General features: G+C 41.1%; 1 protein-coding gene across 4 annotated transcripts in view; it reads left to right on the top strand.

Annotated features, from left to right (window-relative positions):
• Nucleotides 1-1,731: 1,731 nt before the first annotated feature.
• Nucleotides 1,732-22,414, top strand: part of ACSL6 (acyl-CoA synthetase long chain family member 6) — a 156,992-nt gene continuing 136,309 nt past the window's right edge. For 3 of the 4 annotated variants that reach the window (XM_043980185.1, XM_043980184.1, XM_043980189.1), the window contains exon 1: nt 1,937-2,174. In XM_043980185.1, coding sequence (XP_043836120.1) covers nt 2,126-2,174 — 49 coding nt within the window. In that variant the 5' untranslated portion in view covers nt 1,937-2,125. Of the gene's footprint in view, nt 1,752-1,936; nt 2,175-22,414 lie in introns of those variants that run through there. The other variant, XM_043980188.1, reaches the window with a different exon arrangement.

The following is a 22,414-nucleotide window of genomic DNA, read 5'->3' as shown; positions in this document are numbered from 1 at the left end:
AAAGTAAACAGGGACAATCAGAAAATGATATATAATTAGAACAGTGTCTTTGGAAACTGAGAACAAAGAGGATTTCACTCTGTGCTATTTCTCCTCCCCCCTCCCCATTTGAATCATGAACCTACTTTAAGCATCACCCACTCTAACCTAACCTATTCATTCCTGCCTCTGCCAATTACCTATGGGCAGGTTAAGCAGATGGGAGTGGTTTGCTTCTTTCTGTAATGACAGTGGGGAGCATGCAGATACACCAACCAGATGGCATCGGGTTCCTCCTGAGAGATGTAACCCATGATTTGAATTGCAAACCTGCTGTTTTAACAGTGTAAATCCTGGACTAGGTTCCTGGTATTTTCTAAGTTGTATACTGAGGGTTTCTGGAGAAACTGAGAATTCACAGAATGATTCTCAAACTATTAATTAGGGTCATAGAAGAAGAAGACACACTGGATAGGGATGTGGGGGGTGGGGTGGGGAGCATAGCTTGATTGGAAAATAATTTATTCAAATAGCCTTGGGAAGAAGAAAGCAGGACCTTGGGAAATGATGAGTAGGGCACTTAAGTATATAAGCAAAAGGGGAAAGGTCTGTAAATGCAATCAAAGGATCAGAAAAGGGCTTTGCAAGAAGAGTTTGAGGACGTGTATATATGCCTATGTCCTTCCAGTGCCAGTCTCCATTCTCTGACCTTAAATTTCCTGGCAGGGGAGAACCACAGATTGGGATAATCCACGAACTCTTCTGATTCTATGATTAGCAAATTAATGAGGATCCTTTTTCTTGACTATTAATACTAGGGATTTTTGTCATAACCCTTGCTTCTCTAGTTCATGGAAGATAAGTATATATGTGTGTACATAACATATTGTAAACATGCATGTGTATATGTACATGTATACATATTTGTGTGTATGTGTGTGTATATTTATATATAGTTACACATAGGAATTCTACCTCAGAGGACCAGAGACTGTAAGATTTGGGAAGAACTATGAAGTTTGATACCCTCTTTTACAATTGGGAAAACTGAGGACCAGGAAGAGGAAGGAACCCTTGTGAATTCAGCTGAATGTTTTCTGAATTGAATGAAATTGTGGCAGAACCTGGACTGAGACCAGAGTTAGGTTAGAGACCAATACTGGCTCAGTAATCCAAATTGCAGGGAAAAAGAAAGTTCTATTTGGAATTAGAATGGTATCATGGGAGAAGCCAGACTTCAAGTTCTGGACTGATTTTAACTTTAGAGAGGCAACCTAGCATGATGAGAAGAATGTTAGACTCAGGTCAATAGGTTTGGGTTCAAACTGTGTCTCTGACACTATGCGACTATGGGAAGCCGACTTTGTCATATTTGCCTTAGTTTTCTTATCTCTAAAATGGAAATTATAATACAAATATAAATGTGAGATGTTCCTTTTATTTACCCAACAAGGAAAAACCTCAATCTATATTTCCCAGGATGTTCTGTTTCTCATACAGAACCATCATCAGCCTGATGAGCTAATAAATAACTGCCCTTTTTATCAGAACTATGAACTGTATCTGATTGAGTGAATTTGCTAAAACTGTTTTCCCTTTTGTTAGTAGCCCCAATTCCAAGAACCCTGTAGGTATATCCAATTACCCCTTCCCGGCTTTGATCCCTGAAGTAAGTTAAGAGGGTGCTACAAGAGAGTGAGGTTGGGTGCCACCCCATTCCATCTTCACCAACATCTTCTCTGGACTTGCAAAGCCGAGGGTTAGTGGGCAAGGTGAGCACCACCTCATCCCACCCCCACAAGTGAACGTGACTTTGCATCCTGGGGGTATGGGGGAGCCTCTGGACAGCAGGAGAGAGAGAGAGAGAGGTGGGGAGCAAGGTTGGAGGGGGAGGGGGATGAGGAAACGGAGGTGAGGGGGAGGGAAAGGTCTAAAAATAGCTTCGCCGCTGCGGGAACCAGGGTGGCGCTGATGCTGCGGGAGGCAGCGGCGGAGACATAGGAGGGAGCGACAAAAGCAGAGCCAGTCCTGAGGAGACGCAGGAGAGGCCGCGGGCGCCTCGGTCTCTTTGTCCGCAGTGCGCGCAGCTGCGGCCCCGCCTGCCTCCTCCAGTCGCCCGCCGGGGCTGCAGTCACCTCCAGCAAATATGCTCACCTTCTTCCTTCTGTCCGGCGGCTCCCTCTGGCTGCTTGTGGGTAAGCGCATCCCTCCCCCCGCCTGGCTCCCATTAGGCGACCCCGGTCCCGAATGCCTCTGCCACGCTCTCCCCCAGCATCCTCTTCTGAGGTTTAGCCACGCGCCTGGATCTCTTTTAGCTTGCCAACGGCTCCCCGAATATGTCCCAGCCCGGAACGCACTCCGCAGGAGGAGGGAAGAGGGACCCTGGGGGAAGAGGAGGAGGATGGGGCGGGGGGAGGTGTCTTTGTTTTGCAAAGACGGGTCTGGCCCTAACTGTAGGTTACTCTCTTTCGGAAGCCACTCCATACCGGGCCTGGGGGTAGGCTTTGGGTCTGCGAGCAAGATACCTTGTGCCAGAAGTCGCGGCGTTCAAGGCCCCGCGGCAAATCAGTATTCCTTCCCCCTGCCGGTTCTGGGGATGCTGCATCACCTTCCTTCCCAGTATTGAGCAATTGTGCCCACAGAAAGCAGGGGTCTGCAGAAGATGGTGCAGTTCAAGAATATGGGGGAGGGGGCAGAGGGTGGCCTTCTCCATCCTTTCCCCTTGCCCCTCTCCTAATCCCTTTCTCTTTCCTCCCCTTTCTTACCCTTTTCCCTTTCCACTCTATCGCACCAATTTCCTTCTTCCTTCACCACTCCACTCCATGTCTTTCATACACCCCAATCTTCCCATGTCTTCTCCCTCTCTCCACTCTCCTCCCATCTCTCCTGCATCTCCCTCCAGCCTCCCGCTCCCATCACTTTCAACTCTCCCATTCCCACATCTCTCGCCCTTCCCTTCATCTCTCTTCTTCCCCTTCCTCACTTCCCCTCCATCTCTCTTAATACCCCCATCTCCCCCTCCCCCATTCGCCCCTGAAGATAGGCTTTGCAGGCTGGAAGGGATTTTCTTGCTGACGTCAAGTGTGCTAATTTTACCTGTCGGCAGCAGCAGCTGCTGAAACTTCCAGGACTGGGGAGACCCAGACTGACCTGGGAGTAGAGGTGGTCTATGTCTGTTGGGTCGGGACTGGGTCCATAACATAGAACTCTCCTCCCCGGAAAGCAACTCTTTGGTTCAATGCAAAATAGAAAAGATTGCTTATATGGGGGAGTTGGGTGCCTACAACTATCTCGTTCTAAAATACAGTTGCTTCTGAACTAAGATACCCTCCCACACTCACCCACCACCTCCCCTGTAGGAAGTCAGGGATAGACTTTAGACACCCTGGAATTCAACCCCTCATTTTTATAGGAAGAAATGCAAGAACAGAATGGAATATTACTTGCCCTGGTTTGTACTCAGCAACTAAATTACAGAACCAGGGTACAAAGCCAGAACTCCTGACCCCAGGCCCAAGGCTATTCCTACTATAGCAAGTTCTTGGAGTGTGTGCCCCATTCCTTCTAAAAGGCAGAACATAGTATGTAAAAGAAAGAGGCCATGGGAAGCAGGAGATTCAGCTTCTGGCCTCATCTCTGTCAGTGACTTTATGTGTTAGTTCAGGAAGATCACACTCTTGCTTCCCACAAGACAGAAGAAGCAAAGTGAGTGGAAGTTAGAAAGAGGCTGATTTACAAAAAAAAAAAAATTTTTTTTAAAAGAAAGAGGCTGATTTCAACAGGACATAAAGAAAAACTTCCTAGTAATTGAAGCTGTGGACAAAAGTGGAATGAGCTGCCTCAATAGAGTTAATACTGTTTCTTAACACTAGAGGTCTTTAAGTAGAGGCTGAGTGATCATTGGTCAGGGATATTATAGAAGGGACTCTGGACTTCTTGTTCAGTTGTTCCAACCCGGTCTGACTCTTTGTAACCCCTTGTGAGGTTTTCTTGGTAGAGATGCTGGAGTTGTTTGCCATTTCCTTCTCCAGTTCGTTGATGAGGAAACTGAGGCAAACAAGGCTAAGTGACTTGTCCAACTAGAAAGTGACTTGCATAGCTAGGAAGTACCTGAGGCCATATTTGAACTCATGAAGATGGAGTCTTCCTGATCCCAGTCTAGCAGAGCTGTAACTATCAATTCTATGCTACCCTTAACTCCTTTCTCTGGCCCACTACTGAGCAGTCTAACACCAGGGGGAGGCACCAGGGAAGGGCCAGGTGGGGAGGAAGTAGACCATCTAGCAGTTTGCTGTTTTAACTATTCTTTTAAAATGTGTTAATAGCTCAATCCTTTCTACCTACTGGAGTAGAGCACTATCAAAGTGGTCTAAATGTCAGCATCATGAGATGAAGCTCTTACCATCTCACCCTCATTTTGTTTCTGTGTTCTGATATGGGTTATATACTACATGGCCATTGAGGTTCCTTTCAACTTGAGATTCTGTGATTTGATTACTGATTCCTTTCTGGGATTCACTTTCCTCTTCTGTAAAATAAGAGGATTGGACTAAATGATAGCAGCAGTCCTTCCTGGTCCTGACATTATACATCCTAGCATGATCATCATGCATGGGGGAGAGGGAGTTGGGGTAGGGATGGAGTATAGGGTACTGAAATGGAAAGATGTGAGTCGTTGAATATCAATGATGTTTTTTGTACCAATGACTAATACTGCCTCCCACCCTGAAATGGGAAGCATTTTTAAAAATAAAAGTATTTTATTATTTTCCAGTTACATGTAGAGATAGTTTTCAACATTTGTTTTTATAAGATTTACAATTTCAAATTTTTCTCCCTCCCTCCCTCCCCCTCCTATTTCTGCATTAGTCATGTTATAAGAGAAGAATCAGAGCAAAAAGGAAAAACCTCAAAAAAAAAAAAAACAACAGTACCCAAAACAAAAGAAATAGTATGGTTCAGCCTGCATCCATATTCCACAGTTCTTTTTATTTCTGGATTTGGAGAGCCTTTTCCATCATGAGTCCTTTGGAACTTTCTTGTACCATTGTATTGGTGAGAAGAATCTAGTCTATCACAGTTGATCAACTCATAATGTTGATGATACTATGTACAATGTTCTTCTGGTTCTGCTCATCTCACTCATCAGTGAAATAGGAAGCTTTTTAATTGGCACAATGTGTCTCTAGAGTCAGGCCTGGTGAGCCCTAGATGAAAGTAAGAGCCAGGACATGTAAATCCTTAAGCTCTGGACTGAAAATGCCCCCTTACTGCCTCTTTGAAAAGTTACATGCAGGCTTTGCTTGCTGTGATAGTCTGCTGACCTAAGAGAGAATCCAATCATGAGTTCTTACAGACCTACAGGACCATATTAGAGATGTTTATTTCTGCTACATCTTCAGTGGGTTGTGGGTTCAAAAATTTTAGATTCCAGTTCTCTCTCTTTTTTAATCTCCTATCTTATTCTCTTCATCCATCTCCCAAGGATGGTACTCAGTGACCTGGAAACCCTCCTGGGCGAGGCTCTAAGGAAGCTTTATCTTAAGAAAATCCTTTTGTGAGAACAAGAAAGCCTTTGACCAGCAATAATTCCACCCATGTAAATTAAGATTTCTTTTTTCTTTTTTCCTTCTTTCCTTCTTTCCTTCTTTCTTTCTTTCTTTCTTTCTTTCTTTCTTTCTTTCTTTCTTTCTTTCTTTCTTTCTTTCTTTCTTTCTTTCTTTCTTTCTTTCTTTCTTTCTTTCTTTCTTTTTTCAGGGCAGTGAAGGTTAGGTATCTTGCCCAGGGTCACACAGCTAGTAAGTGTCAAGTGTCTGAGGCCAGATTTGAACTCAGGTCCTCCTGAATCCAGGGCTGTTGCTTTATCTACTGCACCACCTAGCTGCCCCATGCCACTTAGCTATCCCCAGATTTCTTTATGGCAGATTTTCTTTACACCTCTATACCAGCTAAAGTCATTTGTATTCCAAAATGCCTGCCTGCATTCGTGCCTTTCTTTAATTCAACAAACATTTATTAAACATTTGTTTAATAGGCATTGAGGGGCACAAAGATGAACAGTTATAATCTTGGATCTTACAGAGCTCATAGTCTAATGGAGGGGTATGATGCACACAATTATTACACAAGGTAAATAGAGTATTCTGGCATCCAAGTCATTCTCCAGAGCTTCATTGTAGCTTGGCGGTAACCCTGGCTTGTCTAAGATTATGCCAAACAACAAATGCTCTGAGAGGTCTTAGCAGAGTCAAAAGGCTCTGGTAAGGACCAGGAATGGACTGTATGACTAAGGCCAGCCCGTTGCCTAAGGATCAGGGAAGATCTGCCTGGCTTGACTACAATGATGAATTTTTTAGCTGCACCAGTTCTCAAGACAAGGCTACTGAGTCATAGAGGAATCATGGTCTGCTTTGATGATATTAATATCCATATAGACTAAAGTCATGGATCATGTATTGATGCATACCACGTGGAACACAGTAGGGGAAAAGGGAGCAAATGGGAGGAAATGGAGAACATTTCAAACTGAGATCAGGGAAAGCTTCTTAGAGGAGGTGGGACCCGAGCTGAACATTGAAGAAAGAGGATTTCAACAAGTGAAGATGAGGAGATAGTTCATATCAGGCATAGGGAACAGCCTGAGCAAATGTGTAGAGATGGGACATGGACAAATGCAAGTAATCAAGTGTGTGAGAGGAGCACTGAAAAATGGGCTTCCTGCCACTCCCTTTCTTGAAGGGATCTTCCAACAGGTCACGTCCTTCCACTTTGTCAGGAACCAACTGGCAAATTTGCTTTCTGAAGGGATCCTTCCCAGATTGAAGTCATCTTATTCTGATTACTCATTTTATCTGCATCTACTCAGAATGTTTCTATTTGTTTGTATGGTCAGAGTTGGCACTTGTAGATAGGTATATTCTCATTATTCCAAGGTAGTTTCAAACCTGTTCCTTCCATCTGCCAGGATAGACTGTGAGCTTTTGGAGGACAGGGCTGGTCTTCTTTCTTATACTCCCAGTGTCCAGCACAGGCCTTGATCAAGAATAGCTTGTTCACTCACATCCCATCTGATCAGAAATATCTTTATCAGATAATTGAGGTTAATCCATTATGCTGTTTAAACTCCTTGTATTTATAAATGGTGTCTGGTGCATTATTGGTTCTTTATTTTGTTCTAATCAACAGCAGCAACTGTGTGATTCAGGACACAATAAAGGCAACATTAAATAATAAGGAGAATTTCCCTGTCAGCAAAGGAACTATTTCAAAATAGAAGATCAGATTTTTCCCCTTACCTTATCTTAGAAGGACCAGTTGTTTGAGGCTCACTTCCAGTTTTCAATGGAATTTTGACAAACAGCCTTGGAGCATTTCAGAGATGGTATACGAGAACCACAGAATCTCAAAGTTGGAAGGGACAATCAGAGGACTTTCTAGTCCAACCTAAGCCTGAAAAAGAATGCCTCCTAGATCAGTTTGGTGTCAAACTCAAAAAGAAACAAGAGCCACTAAATCCTACATAAGGATCCCTTAGAAAACCACATATTAACATTATCTATGTTCTGTTGTATTTTTATTTATTTTGTTAAATATTCCCCAGTTGGGAGCAGCTAGGTGGCTCAGTGGATTAAGCACTGGCTCTGGATTCAGGAGGGTCTGAGTTCAAATCCAGTCTCAGACACTTGACACTAGCTGTGTGACACTGGGCAAGTCGCTTAACCCCCATTGCCCTACAAAACAAAACAAAACAAAACAAAAAATACTCCCCAGTTACATGTTTATCTGGTTCCATTGGGGATATGCTGGATGTCTGACACTTCTGCTCTAGAATGGATCCAAGTATTCATTCAGCTTTTGCTTAAAGCTCAAAAGTAAGAGGGCCTACTACCTCTTGAGACATTCCATTCCACCTTAGTTGAGGTATTTTTCTGTACTTCAAGCCTAAATTTGTCTCTTTTCATCTTCTACTAGAATTACCTTTGGGCCTTTGGGGACAGAATGAGAAAACAAAGCAACACTTTTTTTCCCTCTATGGTACCTTTTATTTGAACCTGTCTGAGGTCTAAATGTGTGTTTCCATTCTGGGATAGATCCTCATAGGCTCAATATGTCACTAGATAAATTCCAAAGGGATTTTGTCTGATGAAGGATTAGGCATAATTTAAGAAGAATTCAAAAAGAGACTGGATGATCCTTGTCAAAGAGGCTTCAGAAGTGATACTGGTATGTGTTGTCTGTTGAATTAGATGGTCATACTTGTCATGAAGCAATAAGCTTCCTGTCAAAGAAAGTATTTGAGTAAAAATTAGATGACTCCCTCCCTTATCACATGGACTATGACAAAGGAAGTCCTGCATGGGTTAGAAGGTAATTAGAGGGGCAGCTAGGTGGTGCAGTAGATAAAGCACTGGCCTTGGGTTCAGGAAGACCTGAGTTCAAATCTGGCCTCGGACACTTGACACTTACTAGCTATGTGACCCTGGGCAAGTCACTTAACCCTCATTGCCCTGCAAAAAAAAAGTAATTAGAGGAGGCAGCTAGGTGGCACAGTGGATAAAGCACTGGCCCTGGATTCAGGAGGACCTGAGTTCAAATCCAACCTCAGAAACTTGACACTAACTAGATGTGTGACCCTGGGAAAATCACTTAACCCTCATTGCCCTGCAAAAAAAAAAGTAATTCGAAAAGACCTGGTTTTGAATCCAGCCTCTAATATCCATTAGTTTTCTGGACATTATGAAAAGATCGGTTTTTGTTGTTTTTGTTACTGTGTGTGTTGGCTGGGGTAGGAGGGCACCTTCAACCAGGTCAGTAGATATTCAGCTAGTAAATTAGTACTCAATAATGTGATAATCACTGACTACTTAGGAATTTTCCTTGTAGTATATTCAAGTATAAGGGGATTTGATCTGCAGTGAGACAAACATATTTTATAGCTCTGTATCTCTTATCTCCACATATTGCTGCAAAGAAAGTGATTTTTCTACAGAAAGCTGAGTTGTCGGAATTGGGGAATAGTGTGTGTGTGGGGGGGTAGGCAGGACTTTCAGAAACAGAAAAGAAACAGTCTCCAAAATGCAGTGAAGAGTTTGGTTGACTGGTCCTGCCTGAGACTTAAACTAAACCCTAGAGTGATGAGTCTGATCTCCTCTGGTTGGAAAGATTTCCTATGAAATGACTCTCAGCAACCTCTATCTGAGACCTGCAGTCACTCAGAGAGCTGGAGTAAAGTTGATGCCTTGCTTAGCAAAAGCTTTCTCCAAAGGTCTTACAAATTAGCAGTATAAACAAAACAGAAGGCAGACACTTGTCTGTGGCCATCTACAGACAGTGATATGCTGGTAAAAGTTCAACAAGGGAAATGTGTGTTCCCTGTACTTTTAAATTTAGTCTGCATTTTCAATATTGTCTCCATCAGTTTATAGGACTAGAGCATCAACAAAATAAATCAAGCCTGCTTTTAGCATTTGTCAATTTTGAGGTGTAAATGCTCATGCTGAAAACTTGATCATCTATTTGAGCTGGCTCTAGGTTACCCTTGTCTACAGACCTCTTAGTCACTTTCCTTCTTTTAAGATTTTTATAACTGACTTAAGGTCAATTATAATCCCCCACCCTTGTCATCACTCTGATAAAACTTAAGTTTCCAAATCAGTGACCTTTGTAACACCATCCTTTACAATACTTTGAACTGCTCAGTTTCTATGACCTCCATCTCCACTCTACTCCCACCAAGGAGATCCTACTGTAGACATCACTATTACTCAAGTCTTCCAAGATGCTACACTCCTTTCTCAGTTGTTACTCTGCAATCCTTACTTCTCTCTTATATTTTTCGTCTTTCCTATTCTTCAGCCTCATCATGATCTTTGATCCTTTGAATCCTTCCTGTTTTCCCAAACAACCCAGTTCTGGTCTCATTTTCCTATAAGGAGGCAGTATGCTCTAATGACAAGAATACTTCCTCTGAGTTCAAACGACCTGGGTTCAAATTTTGCCTAGGTGACCTTGAGTAAGCCTCTGAACCTATATGATTCTGAGGTAGCTAGGTTTAGAGACTGGAAATACGAATTCAAATCCAGTCTCATATAGTTACTATGTGACCCTGGGTAAGTCACTTAACTTCCATTTGCCTGTTTCCTCATTTGTAAAATGGGGATAATTATAATACCTATTTCCCAGGGTTGTTGTAGAAAATATTATCTGTAAAACATATTGCAAACCTTAAGGCACTATATAAATGCTAGGTATTATTATTACAGGAATAATTTGGAGATATTGCAGATTCAGTTCCAAACCACCACAATAAAGTGAATATCAAAATAAAGAAAATCACACAAATTTTTTTGTTTCTCAGTACATATAAAAGTTATATTTACACTATACTGTAGTCTGTTAAGTGTGCAACAGTATTATTTCTTAAAAACAATATGTGTACCTTAATTAAAATATGTTATTGCTAAAAAGTGTTATAACCACCATCTGAGCCTTCAGCAAGTTGTAATCTTTTTGCTGGTGGAGGGTCTTGCCTCAATTTTGATGGCTGCTAATTGTTCAGGGTAGTGGTTGCTGAAGGTTGGAGTTCCTGTGGCAATTTCTTAGTTTGCAGAATTGATTGAATCTTCCTTTCTTGAAAGTTGTCTTTGTGGCATGTTATGCTGTTTGATAGCGTTTTACTCATAGTAGAACTTACTTCAAACTTAGAGTCAATCTTCTCGAACCCTGCCACTGCTTTCTCATAAAGTCAGCAATATTGTTGTGTATTGGGGAATAGGGAGAACTGAGGAGAGGGAGAGAGATGGAGAAACAGCCAGTTGGTGGAGCAGTCAGAACACATACAGCATTTATTAAGTCTGCTGTCTTATATGGGCATGGACAGTGGCACCCCAAAATAATTACAATAGTAACATCAAAGATTATTGGTCACAGATCACCATAACAGATATAATAATAATGAAAAAGTTTCAGATTTTGCAAGAATTGCCAAAATGTGATACTGAGAGCATTTGCTGTTGGAAAAATGGCACCAATAGACTTGATGATGCAGGATTGCCACAAATGACATATGACTGTGTTATTATTTTCCTCATCTGTAAAATAAGAAAATTAAATTGACTTCTGAGGTCTTTTAGCTATTTATCTATGATCCTTCCTACCCATTCTTGACCACTATGGTCTGACATATCAGTAATTCCCCCTCCTTCACATCTGAATCTCTTGCCCCATTGACTTGCAATATTTCTATTATGATAGCCTTCAGTCTTGAGTAAGTGCTCCCATACACCTCTTCTGTTCCTTCCAAGATACTGAATGCTCTAAAACAGATTCTATACCTGGGTCAGTGAATAAAGTTCATGGAGTCCATGAACTTGGATGGGGGAAAATACATCTTTATTTCTAATCACTTCTAAATGAAACTGAGTTTTCCTTCAGTTGTGATTTTTTAAAGTAAGATCATTATTCTGAGAAGTGCTCCATAGGTTTCACCAGCCAAAGAAATCCCCCCCCCCACACACACACACACATGTGCAAGATTAAGAACCCTTGCTCTAGTAGGAAATGACCCAATTGTGTTGACTTGTCCATTGTAAATTTACACTATCCAACATGTATTGGGCTGATACTACTACATGGAAATCCTTTAAATTATCTCATCTTTACTCTCTGTGTACAAGCTCTTCCATGCTCCCCATTCTGCCATTGTAGCCAACAATTTCTGCAGATAAGCTATTCTCCCACTTTTACTGAGAATATTAAAGACATCGTACTTGACCTCCTTCAACTTTCCTCCTTTCCCTCTATGACTCTCCACCCCCCCCCCCGCACCCCCCCCCCCACGTAGATTTCCGATATTACTGTCTGGATCTCACTTAAAATTAATGCAAAATATATCACATGCTACATTTTGGTATTTATGCCCAGCCCCAGCCCCTTACTAGACTGTGAACTTCATGAGGACCAGAACTATGTTTAAGTTAATCTTCCTATCTCCCCAGCTCCTAGTACAGAATTCTGAACAGGATAGGTCATTCCTAAATGTTTGCTGAATAAATGGTGAATGATTTGTTGGGTACAGTTGTCTACCTCAGTGATATGCCTCTTGGCAACTTCCAGCTGACCTTCTTGCACTTCGCCACTCGGGGGAGATGGCAATACATGCCAGAGCTTTTGCCCTGCGAGTTTCTCCCTTCAGTTTTTTGTGCAAATGTGAAAAGGCTTGTCAGACACTGTCCAGTGAGTATAGAGGCTGGGCCTGTGATTTCATTAGCATAGAAAATTCCCAGGTGAGGAAACTCACTCTACCAATGAAGGTCAAATTTTCTGCAATTTGTAGTCTTAGTAAACTGCCTTAGAAAGCTTGCTCAGTCACAGTATTAGTTAAGAGTCAAGACAAGAACTCCATTTTTCCTCAATCCCAGGCATGCTTTCTATGCACTATATCATGTACCTCACCTTCTCAGCCTTGCTTTTTGTGTGTGTGTGTGTGGTGAGGCAATTGGAGTTAAGTAATTTGCCCAGGGTCACACAGCTAGTAAGTGTTAAGTACCTGAGGCCATATTTAAATTCAGGTCCTCCTGAATCCAGGGTCATGCTCTATCCACTGTGCCACCTAGCTGCCCCTCAGCCTTCCTTTAAAAAAAGAAAAAATCCAGGGCAGCTAGATGGTGCAGTGGTTAAAGCACCGGCCCTGGATTCAGAAGGACCTGAGTTCAAATCCGGCCTCAGACACTTGACACTTACTAGCTGTGTGACTCTGGGCAAGTCACTTAACCCCAATTGCCTCACTAAAAAAAAAAAATCTAACTTAAGCAATGATTCCTGATGTATTTGCATTTTTTTTGGTTACTCCCTATTTCCTTCCTAATCAAAATGGTTTCTTTTTTATGCCTTTCAGGACTCTATTCTTGCAGGTATTCTCTTTGGCTGACTTCCCCCAAAGAATTTTAGATGATGGAATACTACCTCTCCTTTCTTGAAACCCTTTGAAAGCTTGACTTTTCTAGATAGTCTTCTTCTCATCTTTGACCTCTATTCACTTCTATTCCCCTCTGACAATATTGGGGTCTGTTGCCAAATGAAATGACACATCTCATTGCCCCAAGAACAGAGTCACAGTGTATTACAATTAGTTTGTGTCCGTCAATAATGTCTCCAATATGAGAATCAGGATGGACCTATACTGACCTTTATATTTTCTCAATTTTTTTTCCCTTTTACTAATGGCCGTTCTCACCGGGGTTGATAGAATCTAAGGAAATTACATGGTGTGCTTGCTTGTCCTTTCTTCTCTTTTCCTAAGGCTAAAGGTTGCAGTGTTTATATAGTTTTTTTGGTTCCAGATGTACATCTTGCCTGCCCTCCCCAAACCAGACATCCCTGCAGTGGGTTCTGAGGCTGCATTAGCCCAATTTAATAACACAATAATTTGAAATCTCTCAATGAGTGAAGGTGGGTGTGAAGGCTGTGTCCTAGCTGATTTGCATACCCCTATGAACTATGTTCCATCACATTTTAGGAGCATCCAAGTGCATCAATCAATCTACAGGCATTCATGGGAAAGAATTACAAATGATAATTCTGCCTTTGTAGGCACCACCTTTTCTGTGGTCCTAGTCTCTTGGTCCTAGGTTCTTCTTAATTTGATTAATCTAAAGGATGACAAATCTAATCTAAAGGATGGTCTTAAATCATGAGAATTACCCAGGGAAATACTCTTTATGGGTCATTTCTACAGACTCCTTCTCAACTATGGACAAATTCCTTTCCCTTCCATAGGCCTCAGTTTCTCTACATGTAACTAGATTAGGTTGTACTACATGATCTCATAAACATATTACAGGAAGAGGGGACAGCTAAGTGGCACAGTGGATAAAGCGCTGGCCCTGGATTTAGGAGGACCTGAGTTCAAATTCAGGCTCAGACACTTGACACTTACTAGCTGTGTGACCCTGGGCAAGTCACTTAACCCTTATTACCCTGCAAAAAAAACAACAAAAAAAAACCGTATTACAGAAAGAAACTGTTTTTTACATTCATCATTATTAACCAAGCAACTGGTTAATACTTAATAACTATTCTTGCCAAAACATATGACACACATTTAAGTTTAATCTTCATTGTTAACATTTTTCTCCATCATTCTTTTAAGTGTAGACAATCAACAAAACAATAAATCAAGACCTTTTTTGTTGAGGTATAAATGCTCGCCCCGAAAATTGAGGAATCAGCTCTCAAGGGCAGGCGTGAGCTGGCTCCAGTACTTCCATGGATAGATACATAATAGGAACTTGTTTGAAAACTTGATCTGAGTCTGTATTGAGAGGCATAAACCCAATCCTATATTCTGCTGTGTTGTGAGAAAGACAATCCTTGTGTTCTGGGAGCTCATGTTCTACCTCAGGAGACAGAATTCATAGCACTGGGACTTGATTTGACATGTTCATATCACAGCTAGAGGATTTTGTTTGGTTCTAAGCACCACATCTTAGAAAAGACATTGATAAGCTAGAATCCATCCAAAGAAAGATGACCAAGATGGTGAAGAGACTAAAGACCAGGTTGCATGGGGATCAATGAAGAAACTTGGGATGTTTATCTTAGAGAAAATTGGGGCTCAGAGGTGGGGAGGGGCAAAGAGTGAGAGCTGTTTTCAAGTATTTGAAGGGCTAACATATCCCCAAAAGGCAGCTAAGTGGCACAGTGGATAGAGTGTAGGGCCTGGAATCAGGAAGACATGAGTTCAAATTTGGCCTCAGATGCTTACTAGCAGTGTGACCCTAGCAAATTGCTTAACCTCTGCTTACTTCAATTTCCTCAATGGCGGTGATAATAGCACTTACCCACCTAGGTTTGTTGTAGGGATTAAATGAGATATATTTGTAAAACTCTTAGCACAGTACTTGGCTCATAGTATAGGCACTTAATAAATATTTGTTTTCTTCCTTCTTTCTGTCTTTCCTTCTTTCTTCCCTTCTTTCCTTCCTCCCTTCCTTGCTCCCTTGCTTCCTTTCTTCCTTCTTCCCTTACTTCCTCCCCTCCCTCCAATCTTTCCTTCCTTCCCTATCTGTTTTTTTCTTCCTTCCCTCCTTCCTGCCTTCCTTCCTTTATGAAAACATAACTCTAAGCAATAGTGGAAGTTGCAGAGAGGCAGACAGGTTTAGGCCAGATAGAAGGATAAACTTCCTAAGAATTAAAGCTATCCAAAAGTAGAATGAACCCCCTCAGGAGGAAGCAGACACTCCCCCACACACCCACACACCCGTACATCCGCACACACTACTATAGTTCTTCAACAAAGACCTGATGACTACTTCTTGGGAATGCTAGAGAGAGGAGACTTTTTCAGGTATCTGTCAAACTAAGGGACTCTTAGGTCCCTTCTAGCCCTGAATTTTTGTGGTTCTGAGTTAGTGTCACCTGTATAAAGAAGGCTGTCAAACTCTCGCTGATAGTATTTTTCTGAATATTGAGGTTTGTGCTTTTTTTTTGATGTTGCTGTTGGTATGACACAGCGGCCTTGTGATTCATGCATTCAGAGCAGATGGGAAATGGAATTGAGCAAATCTCCTCTAAGATTACAAAGCTCGGGCTCCCCCAGCACCCTGTCCATGTAGTGGGCCAGAATTTGGTGTGAAAAGGGCTTTTATCTAAGCTTATTCATGCATAAAGCAGGAATCCCCAGCTGGCCAGTTGGAACATTCTTGGTTCTCTAAGGAATCTTGAAATTTGTCAAGCCTGAGGTGTAGTTGGCCCTATGTATTCATCTCACAAAATTTCTTCCTCTTTCCTTACTCTCTACCCTAGCAGATCTATTTCCCACAACCCACAACCTAGTGAGTCAGTTACTCTTCCCTTCAACGTGCCATCCTTGAGAAGGTACTTATTAACTTTATTTCACCAGCTGTGAGTCAAGATGTTCTATTTTTCCAGGCCCATCTTGAAATTCTTTCAGAATAGAAGCCATGAAAATGCATTTGTTACTTCAGTAAAGCAACTGAGGGAGCTTTAGAGGGTTCATTTCCTCAGTGTCCTTGAAGTCAGTGGTGAGGACCAGCATCCCACATTAAAAAAAAAAATTCTATGCCCCTACCAGAAAAGTTTACCCTTAAAATTTACATAGACGTTCTGTCCAAAGCTCTTGGCTAAGTAGGAAGACTTAACATATGCCACCATTTTAATATTTACAAATTATCTGTAAATTAATTCTAAGAATTTCCTTGCCTGAAGTTCCTGAAGTTATTCTCCCAGTCAGTCCTGGGTGGTGGTGGTGGTGGTGGGGGACAAAGTCATAAATAGGGTGAGTTTTCTAGGGCTTTGCTCAGAGGAACCAAATTTAGAGGGTATAGACAACAATTCTAATCCTTCAGCAGCTACAAATAACAAGTCAAGTCAACAGGCTTTTATTGAGTGCCTACTATGTTCCAGGAACTATGCTAAGGAAACACTGGGGATACAAAGAAAGGGGGGGACAGTTCATGCTCTCAAGGAGTTCATAGTCTAATCAGGGAGATAACAACTATGTACAAACAAGATATGGACAGACAGGCTAAAAGAGAGATAATTAATGCATGGGAGATATTAGCATTAAGGAAGATTAGGAAAAAGCTTGTAGAAGGTGGGATTTTAGCTGATACTTGAAGAAAACCAAGGAAGCTGGGAGACATAGAGGAAGAGATACCAGGGATGGGGAATAAGGGGTAAAGGGAGAGGAAATGAGTTCTGTGTTAGAGGAATAAGGAGGCAAGTGTCTATCAGAGGATCTGGAGGGAAGGAGACTTGAAAGATAGGAAGGAGTCAGATTATAAAGGACTTTAAAATACAGAGAATTTTATATTTGATCCTAGAGGGACTAAGGAATCAGTGGAATTTATTGAATAAAAATGGGGAGGGATAGTGACATGATTAGACCTTTGCTTTAGAAAGATTAATTTGGGGGCAGCTAGATGGCACAGTGGATAAGCACCGGCCCTGGATTCAGGAGGACCTGAGTTCAAATCCGGCCTCAGACACTTACTAGCTGTGTGACCCTGGGCAAGTCACTTAACCCCAATTGCCTCACCAAAAAAAAAAAGAAAGATTAATTTGGCAGTTGAGTGAAGGATGAACTGGAATGGAGAGAGACTTGAGTCATGAAAACAAACCAACAGGTTACTATAATAGTCCAAGTGTGAAGTGACAAGGGTTTGCACCAGGGTGGTAGCAGTTTCAAAGGAGAGAGAAGTTAGCATTGGTTCATTGCTGCTGTTGTTATTGTTTGTCCTTCATTTTCCAAGATGACCAATGACCTCATGGGTGAGATCTTGACTTGCTCATGGTCTACCTCACTCTCTCTTCCTGAGCTATTGGATAGCAGGCTGGGATGAGCTCCCTTGTTGCCACCCGCACCTTGATGGTATTGATGATATTTACCAGCCAGTGTCCCAAAGTTTGATAAAGCTCTAAAGTTAGTGCCTTTAATCCTTGAGTTGATTTGTGGTATTTTCCATGTTACAAAAATCCCCAATCATGACTTTTCCCAAAGGTGATTTGAACCTCACTTTGCAATCAGCCAATATAGCATAAAAAACAAACAGTGAAATTCATTCATTTATTCAGTAGCCGTTTTGTAAACACCTACTATGTTCAGGACCCTGTGCCTAGTCTAGAGATCAAAGATTTTTGCCCTAATGGAGCATCTAGCATAGTGATTGGCACACAGCAACACATATATAATATCATGAAACAGACACAATACAAAATAATATATCAATCACAAAACATTTATTAGACACTATGTGCCAGACATTTAATGTGGGGGATATAAAGGAAGGTTAAAATGGCCTCTGCCTCCAAAGAACTCACATTTTAAATTTGGAAAACAATCTGTGACTAACTCGATACATACTAGAAGTTATGTAAAAAAGAAGATAAGAAAAATGAGAGGTATAAAGGAATTCTGCAGAGGTCAATCTGGCATGCAGGTTTTCTGGAATCCATCCCACTTTTCTGCCATCAAATTGTTACACAAGTGTTTCACTTCTTGCTGGTAAATTGTTTTCTTCTTAGCCATGCAGAACTGGTATACTTTTCTTACAGTTTTCCTGAATTTGGACTGACAAACTCAGGAAGAAAGCTGAAAAAAATGAACAATAAATATTTTTGAAAAAAAAAACAGAGACAAAGGCACGAAGTGTACTTGCTAAGGATCTGAAATCTCAGGAGCCCCCTGGCAACCCAGGTGGTACGTACTAGGACTTGCTGGTGTCAGTTTTCTCTAAACTCTCATTTTCCCTGTATCCTATGGGTTACTCTCTCTGTTCCTTTCTATCTGCTGTCTTTCATTCCATTCTTGGACACTTTGCTGAGAGAGGGTGTTATCGGCTTGAAAGGGGCTAATACAGAGTCTAGAATTAGGATGTCAGGCGACCTTGAGGTATCTGACAGAAAAGGAGCAGAAACAGTTGATTGAGGACAAGGGAAGAGGAGTTCACTTGGAAAGGAAAATCAGCTTTCAAAATTCAAGATGGAAAAGAGAAGTATAGCCCCAAGTTCTATGGGGCCATAGTAGACAACTTCATACTGTCTGGGGAAAAATAAAGAATAAAATGGATATTGCCCTCAGGGAATTTCAAGTCTTAATAGGGAGATGGGAGACATTCCAACTGATTATAGTGAAGGTCAAAAGGTAAATGAATAAGAGGGATAGGAAGAAAGTGCTATGGAGGAGCAGAGGAGGGAAAGAAATCACTTCTACATACAGGGATCAAGGAATACTTTATGGGGTCAGTGACATTTAAATTGGGCTTTGAAGGATTTATTTATTTATTTATTTTTTGCATCAGGCATGTGATTTCACTAATAAGGGAATACCCAATAAGGAAACTTGAGGAGATTTATGATTAAGATAGCATCTGCTTTGCTACTTAGAGAGTTGATTAAGGTGGTGAAAGATTAAATGACTTTCCCAAGGTCACTAAGCCAGGAAGTGCCAGAGGCTGAAAGGTTTCCTGGCTCTGAGGCTCTCACCTTGAAGAACTTTCAACAGATAAAATTGGTTAGGAGAGACACTAAGCAGAAGGAAAGCTCTGAGCTGTATGCTAGCAAACCATGCAAAGTGCCTGGAAATTTATCACATTTTCAGGCTTCTCTTGGAGCAAGATTAGGTATAACAATATACAAATAACAGCTAGCATTTAAATAGCACTTTAAGGTTTACAAAACACTTTATAAATATTATCTCATTTTATCCTCCCCAAAACTCTGGGAGGTAGGAGATATCATTAGTCTAACTCTAAGGATGAAGAAACTGAGACACAGAAAAGTTAAACGACCTGCTCAGAGTAACATAGCTAGTGTGTCTGAGGTCAAATTTGAACTCAAGGCTTTCTGACTCTAAGTCAAGTACTCCATCCACTGTGCACTTAAGTAGAATCAGGTCTTGCAACTTGGTTCCTGGGGCAACTTTGGTCCATGTTATCAAACAACCACTTTGGAAGAACCAAAGCATATACCATTGGGCAAAGTTCTTCTGGCTCCTAGAAGGACCTTCATCTTTCTTTGGAGTTCACAAGTTGGTTTCTGAATAAAATTCCTTAACTGCTTTGGGCCTGAGTGTCTTTTAAGGACACTCATGAAATGCTGTGGTTTTGCCCTGGCTAGTAAGTTGTTTTCCTATTTACTCACTCAGAGCTAAATTAACTTTTGTCATTGATAGAGATTTCTGCAGACACAAGAAAAAAATAGTGCTTACCAGTAAAAATTTCAAGGAGGGTAGGGAAGCAACAACAACAACAGAGTCCCTAAAGGCTGTTTTCTCCCTAAAAGCTGAAATTAGGAAACCTTATGGAGACTTGATGATAATTGTCATGCAGGTCTACACCTATTCTCACTCCAGGAAACTTCTGATGGATGGACTGTCCTCACATGTCCAAGACCTATCAACTATTTCTTTCCTACATGGACAGTTCTGTAACAAGACTTACTGGTTGATGCTCTGATAACATGTAAAACCCACATGCCCTAGAAGAGGTTTTCAGTGAAAATCAAAGGGGTGTCCATCCTGAATTCATCAAACTATGCTGCCTTCAAGCTGCATTCCCCAGAAATCCTCGGACCAAACACCATCCTGACCTGAAAGGAATTTTTGTTGTGCAGTGAGAATAGCGCCAGTCTGGCCAGACTTGTGAGCCAGAGTGCAGGATAAAAAACCCTTTCATATGACAGGCTGGGGAGAGTGGTGTGATGCTAAGGCTTGCCAACAACAATTCAAGCTTGTGTTCCATTTTAAAATGTCTATTTGCATATCCCCCCATTCACTCAATTTGATCAAACACATTTGAAAAGGCAAAGTTCTCAGCCATTGAGACTGAAGAATGAACTGCCTGAACATTGAGCCCTGGACTTTTAACACTTTGAAAACTGCCAGCTTGGAGTTGGGGAGAGAGGGTATAAAGAAACTGCTGTCCCTCCCTTGGAGGAGGACACATTGGGGAGCTGCATTCTGGGTGTGATTTACACAGACCCAACAAGTGGGGACTAAATTTAGGGTCTTTGTGACCTTCCAAAATCTCCCATAATGAAAGGGGTGGTAGTATTTGGAAAAAGCATGTTGGTTATTATGGAAGCTAAGAAGTAGGATCAAAGGGTATGGGCATCTCTTTGTGGTATTTAAGCCACCAATTTCAGCTACCAGTAGAATCAGGAAATGGCATCATTCAAAAATAAAAAGTCCAAACTCCTTTTTTCTCTTCCCATAATCCTATCTGTGCAGTGAGAAAGGCAATGGGAGAGGATCAGAAATTGAGTGTTTAGTAATTCAGGTCATTTTTCATATGTGAGTTTTTATTATGTGGGGATTCTGCTTTTATTTCTGGAGGTTATTTCAGGTGATGTGATATTATCTGTGAGCTATCTAAATCAGTAATAATGAGCTAGGGATATTCTGTTTTCAGAAGAGTTGTAGACTTTGAAGTATCTGTAAACCAAATTGTACAGGAAATTAGTCACAACAAGATCACTATCACTCTGCATTTTGTCTTTTCATTCATGAGTACCTCAAGGACCTGTGATTTCTCATGGGAACTTCTGATATAAGGAGCTCTTCCCTTCACTCAATCTTCAGTCTATCTAAAATATGCATTCTTTGAAACTTATCTGTGGCCTGAAGAGACTAAATTACTTATTCAAGGTCACACATGGGTAACTAGTCAGCTAGTAAGTTTCAGGAGCTGAATTGGAACACAAGGCTCTTATAAACAGAACAACTCTATTTTCCATCGAATCTTTCTTTTCATTTAAATTTTCCACAGATCTCCTATGTCATTGTTTCATTATCATTTTGTCTTGTTCTTTTTTTTTACTGATGACAAATCATTACTGATACATACATACATATATATATATAAACACTAGTTTTTCCTTTATTTCTCTTAGAGGGCTTTAGTATCCAACACAATGTATCTTGTGATAGAATTTTGTTTCTATCCATTTCTATCCATTGCTGATGTTTACTTATTTTTCCCTTCTAAAGTTCTTCTGTTTGGGTTCTTTTAATCCGTAATAATCTATTCAACATACTAGAGCCTTTGGTGTTTTTTTTTTTCCTGTTTGTTCATAACCTTGAGAATTCTTTTTCTTTTTGGGGGGAGATTCTATTTTGAGTCTCTTTATTTACTCCCTTCCCCCTCAAATAAAAACCTTTTTTTATTTGGGGGGCATATCTGTCTATTCTTAAAAAGATATTAGTCTACTGTGTGACCCTGGGCAAGTCACTTAACCCTAAAACAAAACAAAACACACACACAAAAAGATATTAGTCTAGGCAACAAGGTAACATGAATTTATTAAGAGCTTACAATGTTCCAGATACTGTGCTAGACACGTGGTATAAAAATACAAGCAAAAAGAAAGACAGTCTTTGCTCTCAAGGGATTTACATTCAAATGGAAGAAGCCAACACACAAAGGGGAACTGGATAGGCGGGGCACGGAGATCATGGCTTTGAAATTGGGAAGACAAGAATAGAGCCAGGAGAGGAGTGAAGGCTGGCTTCACCCCCTTCACAAAATGGATTCTCCAGAAGGAAATCAATGGGAGAAGGTACTCATCCTTACAGAAGGACATTGCATGTTGAGAAGGCTACAGGGATGGGTTGGATGTTCCAAGGCAAGCAGGCCCCAGGCACTGAGGGAAGTTCTGAACTAAGGCAGTATAGTTTGGAAGTCTGGGAGCTAGGAACAGAGTTAGGAGGCAGTTCCCAAAGACTTCCATTTTGTCAAATTCAGTGGTTATCAAGGCTTCATTCTCCCCATTGTCTCTATAGCCAATTCTGCTATAACACTTGTTTTGAAAACACAAATTTGTTCCAGTGCAATTGATATATTAGGGGACAGTTTGAGAATAACATGGATTTTGTGTTTGCTTATGCATGATTTTATCAGCGAGAAAACTGCTCTAT

Source organism: Dromiciops gliroides, chromosome 2 (genome assembly GCF_019393635.1).
Source record: "Dromiciops gliroides isolate mDroGli1 chromosome 2, mDroGli1.pri, whole genome shotgun sequence".
In the NCBI taxonomy this organism is placed as follows: Eukaryota; Metazoa; Chordata; class Mammalia; order Microbiotheria; family Microbiotheriidae; genus Dromiciops; species Dromiciops gliroides.
The sequence above is the reverse complement of the archived record's forward strand: the minus strand, read 5'-3'. Positions and strand labels throughout refer to the sequence as shown.